Genomic DNA, 16,492 nt, shown 5'->3' on the forward strand with positions numbered 1-16,492 from the left:
AGCCAATCAAAAGTTCTAATAGAGAATGAATGGGGGAATTTCGACAAATGAAATGCCGTGACAGCCAAAGTATGACTGAGTCATCGTTGGTGGCGCACTTCCGTTGTTTAGGTCAACAAATCAGTAAACTTCACAAAAATCTTACCGGAATTTGGCCTTAATTTTGGTCTTATTAAGAGTAATTGATGTGTATAAAGTGAGTACCCTTTTATCAATCATATATTCATTTATCAAATTACTTCATGATTGTTTCAAATTGTAATTTTGATGACGTTTTTGTAGACGATTCCGTAGAGTTTATGAACCACCGTTGTCATGATGGGTTGGTGTGTGCGGAACAACGTTGGCGGTTGTGTATTGTCAAATGCAATTTCCTGAAGTTTTCGATCAGTGTCATTCTTAATCATGAAACCTATTTAAAAGATAATTTTTGAGAGGTTATTATACATTGCATAGGGGGTCCTACTTATGAAATATCTTTCCTGTTAATTAAATCATAATCATAGTACTCGAGTTATTGCATATTTATTATTATTAATTAACTTCAAACTCATGAACTGCTGTATTATTTTATTAGTGTAAACCTTGAAAGTTGAACTTGAATATTAATTATATATAATTTTCCCTTCACACAGGTCTTGACTTTAACGATGAATCATGCATCACTGCTGCATCATTGTATAGCCATACTAGATGGCTATGATCCCAATGCTTATGGAGTGGAACAACATCTGAAGACATATCTCGGTGAAAACACGGTAATTAGCGGGACACAAACAAGTCTAATATTAAAGGGGTTGTATAGGTAATTGGAGCCCACTGTTCGTTTCAATCTTAGTCACAGATTTACATACCATCAAACTAAATCTGTGAAACTTTCATTTCAAAAAGTGGTAGTATTAAAACCTGTATTCTCGTCTGCTGACATTTTATTCACAGAATCTCGATGACGAGGAACAAGTCTTCCTCACCGAGGTCTTTTCTGGGTGTGTCCGCCACACCCGCATCATGGGCGTGGTTGTCAGCGGATTTTACGTGCGGGCAGGCAAGAGCTGCCTCCGCACAGACATCAATCTATATACAGGTGAGTGGAAGGGGACTTAAAGCCATACAGACTTGAAATATACCTTTGGGTTTTAACACTGTTTGATTGTTTCAACCCCATACAAATGTAGATAAATATATACAATTTTACAATAATATATGCAATTTTTCTTCCTAGTTTTATGCTACTTGGCGTTGTATCGACTTGATGAGCTGGAGATGACCAACTTTAGGAAGTTTGTGCGATCACAGGATGTTAACAAGATGTTCAGGGTAAGGTCAAAGATTTTTTGAGCTGGTTCGCAGTGTGTTTATTGAACCCCTATTCCAATTTCCTATAAGTTCAACCATAACCGGAATTTTGCGCTTTTTTTAATAGCAGAGAAATGTGCATAAAGCGCAGGAGTGGGAGTTTTAATTAGCTAACTGTTTCTTTTTGACAATAAAAAAACCTTTGACATGTTTGTTCTTTCACAGGCTGACTCAAAGATCTAATTTAAAAACTGTTTCACCATTTAGTTCAATAAGCTTATATGCACAACCCTTATAAAGCGCAAAAAAATGTATTTCATAAATGGTGAACAGATCGTGTATGATTGCTGCTAAATTAAACATAAATGACATTATAGGTTTTCCCCCTTGTTATTCATCAGTTTCTAGCATTTTTCCTGGATGAGTCCAACCTAAAGAAGTGGATAAAAGATGAATGGTGTAAGATTTACGAAAACAGTTACGTTCAGGTCCAACTCATGTCACCAATCCTGAGGTAAATTTCCTTTACATTGTTTTTGCACTTGTACAACGATATATATTTGTTTACAAATAAAAAGGAACATAGTATGCAACTCTACTAAACATTAAGTTTCTTGCTGAAAACCAAGCTTCATAAAGCATCCTTTTTTCTTTTGTACTTTTACAACTTGCTAAAGGTGGCTTCCTGAGTTAAATGAACTAGTAAATCAGCTTGCAGATAAAATCGCCAACAAAGTCCAAGCCAAGAGGACAGTAAAAACAGCAACTGGTAAGAAAAACAACATTTCCCAAAGCCCTTTTTCAGCATACTCCTATCTACCTTTATCAAGTGCCCAGCATATACGCGTGGCATGGCCGAGTGGTCCAGTACATTGGACCCAAGCTCTGGTGTTGTCAGCAGCAGAGTGTGGGTTTTATAATCCAGCATTGAGCATAATCGCACACACAAGTGCAATCCCTGCCAGAATAACATGATTTATCATCACTTTCTCAACAATTTTTTATGAAAATTAAAGTATCAGTCGAGCATTGATTTGAAACCCTGGTGGTTGGAATGATAATTTGGAAAATAACTGAGCCTAACGATAATTGTAATGTTTTTATTTGAAGAGGTAAAGCCCTTCAGTTTAACACAGCCAAGACCTAGGAGTGTTCCTATGCCGGATAAGATACCAACTGTTCATAGACATAAACCTGTACCCAAGAGCACCTATGACATACCAAGGGAAGACAAGCTGATTGTAGAAGCCAAGGAACGAAATAGGAGAAGAGTTGAGGTGAGTCATCTCTTTTCATTTTATTTTGAGTAGTGTCCTCGGTCAAAGATGTAAGGACAGAGTTGTCCGGTTCGAGTTGTCCCTAGATCTCCCTCCCTGTCCATCATGCACGTAAATATTTCATCTGCACAAACCCACTGTCTCTTCTTAGTTGATCAGCATAAGTCAGGTGACCTCGACCTCTTTGGGTTCAACCTAGCTTGGGCTCTCAGAGGATAAGCTTGCTTGCTGGAAGCTCAGGGTGACGATAGCAGTGACCTGCAAACATGACTCTTCTTGGGCAGATTTTAGCTTGGGGAAGGAACCCGAGTTAGAGATTATAATTGTGTTCTTTGCACTGAAATGTTTCTTAAACTGTACTACATCCATTTTGTATCCACTTAGATTATTAATGACTGTATTGCACTCATTACAAACACAGGAACAACTCTACGATGCTACCAAGAGGCAGTTTTCCTGCGCGAATGCAGAGAAATCAGACAAGACACAGCGGCGACGAAACGAAATCCTGGCCATGGAAGATGGCAAGCTGCAATTCAACAAGAAGAAGACCAAAGATATACCACTTGCCATCACAGAGAACATCCCGATCAAGCTGAATGCTGCTACCATCCTTAGGGAGGGCGCCCTCTATCAAAAGCGGGAGGAAGAGGAGATGAAGAAGTGAGTTACATCCTTGGAAAAAAAAAACCAAATGAACCTTAAAGGAGCTCAGAACATTTATAAGAAATGGTTGATATGGCTAACCCCCACCAAATTTAAGTCATCACAATGTGGGTTCAAATCTGGGTCCCTGCACTTGTGTCCTTGAGCATTGTTTTTCTTTTTAAATTTGTTTATTGTTTATTTTTTGTTTAGGCTTGAGCTTCTTGAAGCTGGTGCTAAGGATGCCTCTCAATTCCTAGAGTGGCAACGGGGGATGAAACAGAAGGACATGGATGAGCAGCTCGCTGACATTGAACGGCGTCGGCTCGAGGGCAAAATCAGCCACGAGGAGGCCATTTTGGCCAGACAGTCACTGATAAAAGACAACAGGCAGAAAGTGCAGGAGATGAAGGAGGAGGTAGGTTGGGAACCAGACTAAATCCAGAAGCTCCCATTGGTATGCTATGCCCAATACAGGGCAGAGGGTATCTCCCCAATGTTGGCATACTTTAACACACTGATTTCCTATTGTGCAGAGTACCCCTCTGAAATCCTCTTAAAGAATTCCTGAGATTCCAAGCACACATTGAAACTCAATAATGAGCACCAACAGCCTTGAACAGAAAGCCAACAAAATGTAATAAACAAAAATTAGAATGGATTCCGAAAAATTAACTGCTTACTCGATGTTGTTCCAAATTCCAGTGTCCCAACTATGCCAATGGCAAAGGTTTTGAAGATAAATTTGTTGGTGAAAAATCTTTGCAATTACCATGGTGCTTGTGCATTTTGTGAGATGAACAAATCTTAGTTGCTCCTCTCCACCCAGGAATAACTTCTTGATGTGGTGTATATGCTATGTACTATCAAAATGCTTTGTTAAAATCTGCCCATTGTGACACTTTTTAAAACATTTTTACCATTATTTGGGGTTTTGTTTTTCTTCTAGGCGGAAAAGATGATGCAAGAGTATGTTGCACGAAGATTAAAAGAAGAAGAGGTTCTGAAACAGATGGTGGAAGATGTCATCTCGGGACATAAGAATGCCAAGGAGGCCAAGAACAAAATACAAGATTACAAACGCAAGATAGGTGAGAGTTTCATTCATGTTTTATGAAAGAAGAAATGGACAAGAAAATTGTTGATTATTGGACAGTTTGGTGTTTAAAAGTGTGCGTTTTGAGGAGATGCTTAATTTCAGTTATTGAGGTAGCATTGCAAAAAAAGGGGATGTTATTCCATAGCTTTTGTGCAGCAGAAGAAGAAGCTTGAGTTACTTAATAATTGGTGAAAGGGGGTCAATATATGGATAGGTCCTCATATTCAAGCTTTTCCTATTTCGTTAGTATTTTTCAGAATTATTTCTGTCTAATATCGTATAATGTTTATTTCTTTGCAGTGGAGGAAGTCAGTGAGGAAAGCAGAGAGCTTCTGAGGCAAGCATTTGAAGAGGCTGAGGCTGAGATGAAACGCAAGATGGAGCTGATCCAGCAGATCCGAGCCATGGAGGCCACGCCCAAGAGCCGCAACAAACTCGTTGATTGGACGGCCACCGCTGGCCACTCCCTCCTCTCTGAGATGTCAGTGGCGGAGGTAGGAAATCTTGACAAAAATAGTATAAACACAAATTGGACAATTTTGAAATTGTTCACTGTCTTTGGGTCGGATTTGTTGGGAATTCATTAGATGGGTGACTGATTATAGATTTTAGACTATCAATAAAAACTTGTTGGCATGATTATTTTAAATGCAGCAATCGGATCAACCATAGTAACCAGTTACGTGATTTGTTAATGTAATAATTTTGCATGACGTGTTTATAGTTAATTTTTTAGCTACTCTAGTGCTAGAATTCCACATGCTGGTGAGAATAATCAATTTGGATCAAACACACACTGGAATTGTGATTTTGATTATGATTTCAAAAACAATATTTTCACAATCACACTCTCCACACAGGTGTCTATGGTCTTTTGTTTGAAACTGTAGAGCACAACCCACATCAATATTATTTTGTTTTTGTCTTGTCTAGTTGAAAGAGCGCCTCGCTCTTATGGCGACAGAACAACAGGCGAAAGAAGAGAACAAGCGAGATGAAATCTTGGAATCGAAGGCAGCCAAGGATCGGAAACTGATGGATACTTTACAGCAGATATCAAAACACAGAGTGGTGGAAGGACAAAATGCAGCTGTCAGGTAGATATATCAGGGTTTTTTTTCAGGCATTGCATGGTGAGGTATCAATACATATTTGGTTTGCGGTAATACCATATATTTTTACTTTGCTGTGTAGATTATATTCTATTGAGAACTTCTACTGCTGCGGAGTAGATTTTTCAAAATTTGAGAGACTGAAAAGAACTATCCTGCTTATTAACTACAGTACTACCTGGAAGTTGAGCATGCCTTTTCGTGTGGATTAAGATTAGCAGCGATTCTCTATTTGTGGAGTCGATGCTTAGCAAAGAAATTTGCAGTGTAGGTTTAATCACTTTTTATCTGTAGGATTATTCGAGCTCTGTGAATTGAGTATTTGAAAGGAGCTATTGGTTTATGTTCATTATTATTAATTCATTAAAGATTCTTTTGTTCAACTTGTCTTCCAGGCAAGAGATGAAAAACTCTGCCAAGAAACCAGAGATTAAAGATCCCAAGCTGGCCGATCTCCAGCAGAAGCTTGAACAACGGAGGCAAGAACGATTAAAAGCCAACGAGGAGATGAAGATGAAACAGTCCAAGCATTCTGCTTCCAAGATCAGAACTCTGAATAAACAAAAGGTAAACCTGACTCTTTAAATTCCTTTGTAGACTGTAGTAGTCACAAGCGGCTCGTACCAAATTGTTAATAACGACCACAAAAAGCTGCAAGAAGACTAATTACCACTCAACCAAGAAGCACAAAGTAAAAGGTCATGCCATTGTCTGCATGTTTTCCATGCTGTCATTTTGAATTTCTGCATTAGTTGTGCAAGCGAAGAATGCCTAGTAACATGGAGTATGCTCTCACACAAGCAAAAACTTCATGCTATCTCGTGAAATACGCTTCTTAAGCGCGGTTTCTTTTCTGAAATTGCCCTGTCTCCATCCAATGTGAATATAATTTGTAAAAACAAACTGCACCTTCATGTATTAACTGAGAACACAATCTAATTTTCCTTTACATGAACAGCGGACAATAGAGGAGAGTCGATGGAAAGAACTGGAGCAGAGGAGAGAGAAGCAGGCATCCCTACAGGCAAAGGGTATCATGACTGACGTAGCTGGACAGAAACTAAACTCCTTCAGTAGAAGTCGACAGCTCTCTGCCGGCCCTGTCATATCTTGGTAGAGAATACTTATTGCCATTTTTGTTTGCATTATCATGATTGTCATCAATGCACAAGAGTCCAATTATGTATCTTACTTATGCTGTCTGCCATTGCAGATTTAATTAAGATCAGACAAACACCAAAACAACAACAAACAAACAAAACTTGGCAGCTGTGGTGTTACTGTATCTTTTGGTACTGTTCTTTGCCGCTTTAATAAAGAAAAACCCATACGATTTAATGGTTCTGATAATGCCTTTTATATTTTTCTTAAAAATTCAAAATGTACACCCGTCCATTAATTTATAAAGATATTGAGAAAACCCTTATACCTCTAATTCTAGTAGAGATGCCTTCGACCATGTGTTTTCTTGTCTTTCTTTTTCTTGGCGAAAAGTTGGAATGAGAGAATGCTAGGTCTGTCTGTATTTTGTAGTTGTGAAAATGTACATATATATATATATAATTTGTTGAAATGCACACATTGTTGTGAGCAGTTTCATGGTGGGAATGGCTTCGAAAAATCAAAGCCTATTCAAAATCATTGTAGTTTGTTAATAATCATCCAATTTTTTTTACAAATCTGGAAAACTGTTGTGGATTAAGTTTCTCATGCAAAAGGGGAGTGGCACATCAAGTGTTTTTGTTTATCTCCTGTATTTTAAGGGATGACAGAGCTATGTCTTTTGTATAAATAAAAGGAAGACTATGAAATAAATAGTGGCTGTGTTGACTCCAGTGATCAGTGTGTTTTGACTGTAATTTTTTATTTTTTTAAAGATGGAGCTGGATTTATCTTTTCCAAGACCAAAACTTTTTTTTTTTTTTTTTGGGGGGGGGGGGGGGTAATAAGGCTGGGGGTGGGAGAAGGGGAGACAGGTGGATTGAGATGGTGGGGTGAGCTAATTGAAACAGTTCATTATAGCTCCATGTTTGAGCCAAAATCAAAATACTGGACAGTGGGTTGAGGGATGATAAAAACTTACAATGCGCCTTCCCAAAACAGTTATTTGGACAATCAAGGGGATATCCCCTACAATATAGACTTATCTAGACCATACACAGCTGCCACAGTGTGTACATTTCTCTCAGTGGTATGGTAAATTATACAACAGTCAACTATTATGTTAACTAAACACTTAAAATAAATCTTGCATTAGAAAATAATTTGTAAAAGTGTTACATTGAGGTCAACAAAGGGGGTTATTACTGAGTAACTGGTCATCCTGGTCAATCAATCAGAGGGAATTTATATAGAGCCAAAATCAACCAAATTTGTTCAAAGGCGCTCAAGACAATCATAGCTATAGGAAGCTATGGTTATGGGATGAGGGGGGTGGGGTTTATTTTCTACAAGAGCTAGTGAGGACTGTTGAGTTGTAGGAAATTCCCCTGAATGGCCAAAACTTCTGAGAGAGAAATACAGAAGTAGTTGAAAGTTGAGAGAACTCGAGAGGGCGCTAGACTAAACAGAAGTAGGCTGTGTGTTTTTAGAGAAAAGGTACTTTCCCCATTTTTCTCCTTACACACAGCTAGCTATGCCTTGTGTTGCTTTGGGCTTAAGACGGTATGTAATCGTAATACTTGTTTGTTTACTGGTCTTGGTTAAGATAACAAAATTGAATGAGGGAAACACACTAGGGTTGGCCGAATGGTCTTGTGGGTTGATACAAGAACAGGGAAAATGTTGAACTAATCTGACACTGATGATGGGCACACACACAGACCATCACATCACATCACTTCACACACAACACATGGCACTGACATATGGCAATGCACCAGTTGTCAGTCGTGCACGCTGTGTACAGTTGCTACTTTGCAAGCATCTCTTCCTTGCTCTATGCTCTAAGCCTTAAAGGCAGTGGACACTATTGGTAATTAATTGTCAAAGACTAGCCTTCACAGTTGGTGTATCTCAACAAATGCGTAAAATAACGAACCTGTGAAAATTTGAGCTCAATCGGTCATCAAACTTGCGAGATAATAATAAAAGAAAAAATACCCTTGTCACACGAACTTGTGTGCGTTTAGATGATTTCGAGACCTCAAGTTCTAAACTTGAGGTCTCGAAATCAAATTCGTGGGAAATTACTTCTTTCTCGAAAACTATGGCACTCAGAGGGAGCCATTTCTCACAATGTTTTATACCATCAACCTCTCCCCATTACTCCTCCTCCAAGAAAGGTTTTACGCTAATAATTATTTTGAGTAATTACCAATAGTGTCCACTGCCTTTAAGTCCTGAAGTCTAAATAGTGAAAACAGGCACCCTACACAATTCTAAAACGATTTGTTGGTAATGGGGTGCTGTGTCCTTTTATGAAACTTATGCTATTTCACGGGGCTAGCTAGCCAACACTAGCATGACTAGTCAGCAGGCCAGACTTTCCAAAAGAGAAATATTATACACATATTGACTGGCACAAGGTAACTAGTATACGTCTATTCCCCCGAGGGACTTTGAGTGACCAGAAGAGCGAGGGATATAGGCCCCTCTTCTGGTCACTCACAGGCCCGAGGGGGAATAGACGTACACTAGTTACCGAATTATGCCAGTCAATATGTGTTTTATAACACAGTTCGGTCTTATAATATAGTCAAATAAGAACAGAAAAAGGAATTTTGTAGTTTGTTCACTGTTCAAGTCAAGAGAGGGCGCTGTTACCGCGGGCACTATTTGCAAAGACTAGTGCCCGCTCTGGTACTATTCTCTCAAAACACGCGCGCGCGATCACTAGCCTATATTAGTTCATTCCACGTGACTGTGTTTCAGCCAACCAGACTACAGAACGAGCAAGAGGTGTGTTATAATGCCGTATACTGCCACGCTACTTTATCCTTCATAGGCAAAATGAATCAATCTTTTAAAGTAAATTGGATACTATAAATATAAGATTTCATAACGAATGAAAAAGTGTTGGTAGGATACGGCAATGTTTTCCATAAAACAATGGAGTAAACTCACAATTGCCATTGATCATGTATTGGATTTTATTTATGTATCCTCATTTTCTTGTCCAGAGCTACGACCAAAGGAATTCGTCTACTCACACTAGTCAACGGGATGGCTAGTCAACCCAGATGGAATTCTGACATGGCAGCATTCCGTGAGGAGTTTGCCAAGGCTAAGCATGTTGTGATATTGACAGGAGCTGGGGTCAGTGCTGAGAGTGGGGTACCAACATTCAGAGGAGCTGGTGGGTATTGGAGGCGATGGCAGGCTCAGGTGTGTTTACTGAATTTTATTTCCGAATCCAAACACAAGAAAGTTTACAATCATCCCAGTTTAGTCACCATCTGCTTCAGGGATTAACTTGTTATTGTTTTAGCAAGAAATTTTGCTCTAGCCTTGGTGAACTTTTCCTATTGTATTGTAGTTTCAACCATATTTGTTACTTTATAGTCAAGTCCTCTTGTGGCAGATTGTGACTCGCAACATGCAGCCTAGTGAAATATTACCTTGGAATTAATCTTTGTTCTTCCCCCTTAGGATTTGGCTACACCAGAAGCCTTTGCAGACAACCCCTCTCTGGTTTGGGAGTTCTACCATTACAGGAGGGAAGTCATGGCAACCAAAAGTCCAAATAAGGCCCATCTGGTGAGGTTAATGTATGGTATTGCTGAACTTTTAAACTGTAGTATCGGTACCTCATCAAAAACCTTTTGTTGGCATTTACCATTTTGGTGGTTGGGGGGTGGGGGGGGGGTAGCTTTGAAAGATTGGGAAATGACTCAACTTTTGGGACAAGGGTGTTAGGGTCAAGGGGTTTAAAAGCAATGAGTTGAATGAGTCTTTCAAACCCATTGATAAAAATCAATTAATTACTATTTTTTAAGGCGATTGCTGAGTGTGAGAAGCGCCTTGCTGGTCAGGGACGGAGAGTAACGGTCGTCACACAGAACATTGATGAGCTTCACATTCGAGCAGGAACACAAAATATCATTGAAATGCATGGTAGGATACAGTTCCTTATGAGTACTAAAACATTCTTAGAGCTTAGCTGAAATTAGAGGGCATCAATGAAATCCGGAGGTTGCTGGTTCAAATCCCGCTCTAAATTACCTTGTGACCTTTTATAAAGTTAAAAAAATAATAAAGTTTAAAATATGAGATATCTATCAGCTCTATAAATTGGTTTATAAAGTTATATTGTGCTGCTTAGCGCTTCATTCTATGCAGTTTAATTGAGTCTAAATATCTCATAACTTTCTTCTTTTATAGGAACCTTGTTCAAGACTCGGTGTGTCAAGTGCGGGACGATTAAAGAGGACCGAAACAGCCCCATTGTTTCAGCTCTGAAAGACAGAGGGTAAGTTCTTTAATTTAATTTTGAATTTCAGGTAATACGTACTGTGGAAGGTGATTTAATAAAGTCATGTGATTAAATTTTAATCACATGACTTTAATGAAACTTAACCTGATTGCCTGTCTCAAGTAATTGTTCATGATGGGGGTTTGGTGAAAAGAAAAAGTTGAATAGTTTGGAAAATACTAACACAGCGCTCATTTTCAACAGAGCCCCTGATCCATCAACTGAAGATGCTAGAATTCCAGAGAAAGATCTGCCAAGGTAAGTCACTGATAGGAGCTGGACAGACTAAAAGTTCAACCTTAAACAAATATATCTGAAAGATAACTGGCTTGGAAAATTGGTGCAGAGTATTACTCCAATAAAACCATTCCTCATTGTCAAAAAAACCCAACCCAAAAACAAAACATGATTGGAGCTTATTACTAAAAACCTGCTTCAGGGTTAGCCCTTGCACTTGACCCATGCTTGAACAGTAGACCACCCTTATAGCTTGTCTGGAGTAGGATGCAAATTAATTATTCTTTATGTAAGTTTAACAATTTGTTCTTTGTGGTTCAAAAGAAAGAAGTTTTTAAAATGTAAAAGTTTTCCTGCATGGTTTGGTCATGGAACAAGAACAAATGTTTCAAAGGGTTTGTCCATAAGCTTTTTGATTCCCCCCTTCATGAACTTTAGACATAAACTACCCCTATTTTTCATTTGGAGTAGCCCACTAGTTTGCCTTACATTGAAGATAAAAGGTCACCTTGCAATTGCATGGGGTAAAACAATTTGTTCTTTGTGGTTCAAAAGAAAGAAGTTTTTAAAATGTAAAAGTTTTCCTGCATGGTTTGGTCATGGAACAAGAACAAATGTTTCAAAGGGTTTGTCCATAAGCTTTTTGATTCCCCCCTTCATGAACTTTAGACATAAACCACCCCTATCTTTCATTTGGAGTAGCCCACTAGTTTGCCTTACATTGAAGATAAAAGGTCACCTTGCAATTGCATGGGGTAAAATAAGCCCATGCTGCTGATGTAACACAACCGATGCGATTGAGCCAAGGCTGAGTGGTTATTTTTCTGTGGTTTTCAAGGTACAATGTATGATGTTTCTGTATAGATAGGCTATTTAGGTTTACGCCTTGCTCTATGGAACAATTATTCTAAAGAAAGTAAATCACAAAAAAGTTAAATAATTATGTAAATGAAATTATAGAGATGAGAAGAAAATGGAATTCTACCTCCATGGAATAAGTAAATGTAATGATTCTGCTTTTTGAATGTTGTTGCAGCCGCATAATGGTGACAATAATACGCTGCACCATAGAGCAAGGACCAGTGGCTGGACTAGCTAACTAGTGCTACTTCCTTAATGGTAGTACCATGGAGGTAGAAATAAGTGCTACCTCCATGGTAGTATCATAGTACAGTAGTTGCGATAACATAACCCTCCTGCCGACGGCGCCGTCAGCAGGAGGACTTAACTTTCACAAAGGCAACATCACAAAGCCAGAGTCAACAAAGTGTATTGTTACCGAAACCAATTCTTGTACAAGAGCATTTTGGTAAGGAGATATTATGGGCTACAATCAGCTGCTTATGCACAACTCTCTGTGCCTGTAAATACATGGCCTTAGTTATCTTGCATACATCATACTGTGTAGGCCTATATGAATGAATACCCCAGCCAAAACAAACCACACTCTGGAGGGCATTGGCCTTGCTAAATGTAATTGGCTGGACAGGTTGGCCAGTCCTTTTTACAATATTCCTCAAGGGACTGTTTTGTGTGCACACTCTACTTAATAATTATGACTGAGTTGGAGCTCTTTGTGAAATCATGGTGAAATGGAGCCCTAGACTGTTACCCTTATATATCATTCAACAATACAGCGATCCTGCTCAGGTCAACTTTTCTTTGCACAAACCAGTTAGTTATTATTTGATATCTATTTGTTACTGACTTGATATTTGGACAGGTGCAGTGAACCCGGTTGTGATTCCCTTGTACGACCGCATGTAGTATGGTTTGGAGAGGGACTTGATTCCAAAAACTTGGAGGTCATCGATGACGAATGTGACAAGTGTGACTTATGTCTGGTGGTAAGAAAACTCTTAACAACTTCTTAATAACAAAAAATGAACTGACTTTCTTGAAATGTTTGTGTGTAAAACTTTTGTATCAAGATCTACTATTCCTTCACTTTTTTGTTTGATAATGTTAGTGCCTCCTTATTTGTTTTTATTGTTTAACCTTTGTTTGTATTGTACAATTTCTGACCCTCACTTTAATTATATGGTGGTTTTGTTATATAGCCTCTTGAACCTTTGTAAATTTGAAACAGCCTATCAGATGCTTTATTTAAAACATTTTCGTTAAAATAAACCACCCATATTTGTTTATCAATTTTGTTTCATTCATCAGATTGGCACATCGTCTGTTGTTTATCCCGCTGCTATGTATGCGCCTATGATCGCTAGTCGTGGAGTGAGTGTAGCCGAGTTCAATACAGAAGAAACACCAGCAACAGGGGCACTTAAGTAAGTCAATCATTTGCAGAGTGATATCAATTCTTTAAGATGTGTGTAAATGATTTGTACATCAGTGGTTTCTTGGAAAAGTAAATTAATTCTCATCCCCTAGATTTCAATAAAACCGATCACACAACCAACAGCCTTTCACTAAAGTTGGCATCTAGTCATTAAGTGACAAAAAAATGACATAACATGATTTTCTTTGCGAAAGTTTAAAATATTTTCTCAAATCTTTTCCCTTCAGGTACCACTTTCATGGTCCAGCAGGCCAGACTGTCACAGAAGCGCTAGCAAGACACCCCAGTGAGCCAGTTGTTTGATTTGATCCTCATCGTTTTCAATAGTTCCCCCCAAATTTATCCTCTAATGCTCCCTAAAATAGCCAGAGTTCTTCTTAACAAACAACTCTACTATAAGCCAAAGGGTTTGTGTACCCCCTTAAAATTTGTGTATTTATGTACTTCTCATGAGCTTCTAGTATTTCTTCTCTTTCCCCATTGACCCAAGTCAGCTGATGCCGTTTTCCCAATCATTCTTGGTTGTGCCATTTTGTTCCTGTGTGTTTTTAAGTGTTGCGCGGACTTAAGTCGATGTGGCATCATTTCAAACCTGTACCTATTTACTCTGATAATGATAAGCAGGGCACAGCAAGTGTTATGGCTGCAAGGGGGCAATCCCTCTGCCAGTCAAATATCTCAAGTCCCAAGCTTATCAATCAAATTTGCACACAATTATAACAAATGCAATGAGGTATTTGCACGGTGTCCTAAACAAATGGTTTCTCAGATTGTAAAAATCACGAACAATTACCCAAATGACCTCTCCAAAGGTTCAAACTACTTCAAGCATGGAGCAAGCAACAGAGTGCTTCAAGGGTTTGAAAGTATATTGGTTAATGCTGATGCAGGTATCAGAAACAAATGGTTTCTCAGATTGTGAAAATTTGAGAACTTTCTAAAGTAGGAAACAAAAAAGTTAAAAATGAAATGATTGATGGCTTTGAAGTAAAAAGGGGGGGGGGGGCTGTATGAGTCATAAACCAATGGTTTATAAGATTGTGAAGCATTGAAGGACTGCCAAATTGGATGAAAGAAATCATAGTTTCGAGGCATCTCTTATGGTACAGACTACTTCAAGCATTGGATATGCTTTAAGGTTTTGGAGTAAACACAAAGGTGTAACCTGAAAGTGTCATAAACAAATGGTTTATAAGATTGTAAAACATTCAAGGAATTGGTAAAATTTGATAAAAGAAATGTTAATTTCATTGGTTTTGATCACTTGAAGGCAATGAGTCAGAAACAAATAGTTTCTCAGATTGTGAAAATTAAAGAACTTTCTTAAGTGAGGAAGGAAACAGTTATGAATGAAAAGCTTGATGGGCTGTGAGGTATGGGGGGCTGCAAATGTCATAAACAAGGGGTTTCTTAGATTGTGGAACATTCAAGGACTCGGCTGGATATCAAAATAGATAATTTCACTGGTTTTGATCATTTGGGATTTCCAAGTATATTAATGCTTATGCAGGTGTCGGAACCAAATGGTTTCTCAGATTGTGAAAAATAAGAACTAAGAGAATAACAAACTTATGAATGAAATGCTTGAACGCCTTTGAGTATACAGGGGGGGGGGGGCTGCAAGTGTCATAAACAAATGGTTTCTGACTGAAAGAAAATATTTTGATCACACAATCAACCAATTATTATAGGCCATTAGATACACAATCGTGTTAATGTCTACCCCAGGTGTCAGAAATAAATGGTTTCTCAGACTGTGAAAATTAAGAACTATCCAAAGTGGAGAAAGATTACCACAATTCATTTGTTAAATATTTCCATTAACTTGTAAATTTGTGAATTTTCAAATAAAAAATCTTGTTAAGCCTAATAAGCCTTTCTGTATTTCCTTCTGGTTTTGTTCGATTGTGATACCCTTTTTTAAACATACTGCTATGAAGTAAAAATGACTGAATACTTTGCATGGGCATAATTTTGATTTAATCATCAATATACGAGTGAAAGTAGGATGTTTTGATGGAATCTATGTCATTATTTCTTGGGGGGGAGGGGGAGGGGCTCTTCTAGTTGTGCTAAATGCAAATTTAATTATATTTCATAAAGTAGCTAAGCACAACAAACCTTGTTTGCCAGAACATGGTTACAAGCCAAAGTACAATTGTCGACTCGTATTCTGCTCAGCAGAAAATTGTTATGTAAGGGCCCCAAATGATTCAATGTGCTGGCCACCCTTGTTAAATATCATTATAAAGAAAGTACATAAGTAATATTTTCTGCTTAGAGGCACTTGATACCTTTGGTAATTGCAAAATACTAGTATTCTCACAATGCATAAATTAACAAACATGTGAAAATTTGACCTCAATTGGTTGTCAAAGTTGTGTGAGAGTAATGGAAGAAAAAAAAAAACCCTCAACGCACAAGTTGTGTACTTTCAGATGCTTGAATTTGAGACCTCAGCTCAAGACCAAATATTTTGGTGAGAAATTAACTTTTTTTTCTTCTTCAAAAGACACATTACTTCAGAGGGAGCTGTTTCTCACATTGTTTTATACCAAGTAAGTTTTTTTTAATGCTAACAACTATTTTGAGTACTAACCAATAGGCATAATTAGTTTCCTTAAAGCAGCTCTATGAAATTGGGCCATGGCTGCCGTTGTACTTCTTAAACTAAATTAGAAGAAATTAACGACTATTAAAAATAAATATTGTTGTTTGGATAAATCAAAGAACCAGTTAACCAGAGAACCAGGTAATCAAAAACCAGTTAACCAGAGAACCAGGTAATCAAAAACCAGTTAACCAGAGAACCAGGTAATCAAAGAACCAGTTAACCAGAGAACCAGGTAATCAAAAACCAGTTAACCAGAGAACCAGGTAATCAAAGAACCAGTTAACCAGAGAACCAGGTAATCAAAGAACCAGTTAACCAGAGAACCAGGTAATAAAAGAACCCTGCAGTTAAGCAGAGAACCAGGTAATCAAATAACCAGTTAACCAGAGAACAGTAAACCAGTTAGCAGCCAAAATAGCCTATCAAACCCTATCAATCTCTGCCTCACAACATTTACGTTACCGGTGATATTACATCATTCGAATGTTTACAAAGAAGGGCAG

The 16,492-nt window shown here is 38.2% G+C and overlaps 2 protein-coding genes across 2 annotated transcripts; both read left to right on the forward strand.

The window, feature by feature from the left end:
* Positions 1-93: 93 nt before the first annotated feature.
* Positions 94-7,231, forward strand: LOC139941065 (cilia- and flagella-associated protein 99-like). Its single transcript, XM_071937485.1, has 14 exons — positions 94-196; positions 636-758; positions 940-1,084; positions 1,223-1,317; positions 1,698-1,810; positions 1,974-2,065; positions 2,407-2,573; positions 2,995-3,236; positions 3,432-3,636; positions 4,168-4,309; positions 4,618-4,811; positions 5,251-5,414; positions 5,825-5,996; positions 6,388-7,231. The coding sequence occupies exons 2-14, from the start codon at positions 651-653 to the stop codon at positions 6,544-6,546; spliced, it is 1,998 nt and encodes a 665-aa protein (XP_071793586.1). The 5' UTR covers positions 94-196; positions 636-650; the 3' UTR covers positions 6,547-7,231.
* Positions 7,232-8,007: 776 nt separating this feature from the next.
* On the forward strand, positions 8,008-15,237 carry LOC139941070 (NAD-dependent protein deacylase sirtuin-5, mitochondrial-like). The gene is made up of 9 exons (XM_071937493.1): positions 8,008-8,093; positions 9,551-9,755; positions 10,020-10,127; positions 10,367-10,484; positions 10,752-10,839; positions 11,047-11,100; positions 12,803-12,926; positions 13,249-13,364; positions 13,603-15,237. Exons 1-9 carry the CDS (start codon positions 8,065-8,067, stop codon positions 13,676-13,678), a joined length of 918 nt encoding a protein of 305 aa, XP_071793594.1. The 5' UTR covers positions 8,008-8,064; the 3' UTR covers positions 13,679-15,237.
* Positions 15,238-16,492: the final 1,255 nt, after the last annotated feature.

Source organism: Asterias amurensis, chromosome 8 (genome assembly GCF_032118995.1).
Source record: "Asterias amurensis chromosome 8, ASM3211899v1".
Taxonomy (NCBI): Eukaryota; Metazoa; Echinodermata; class Asteroidea; order Forcipulatida; family Asteriidae; genus Asterias; species Asterias amurensis.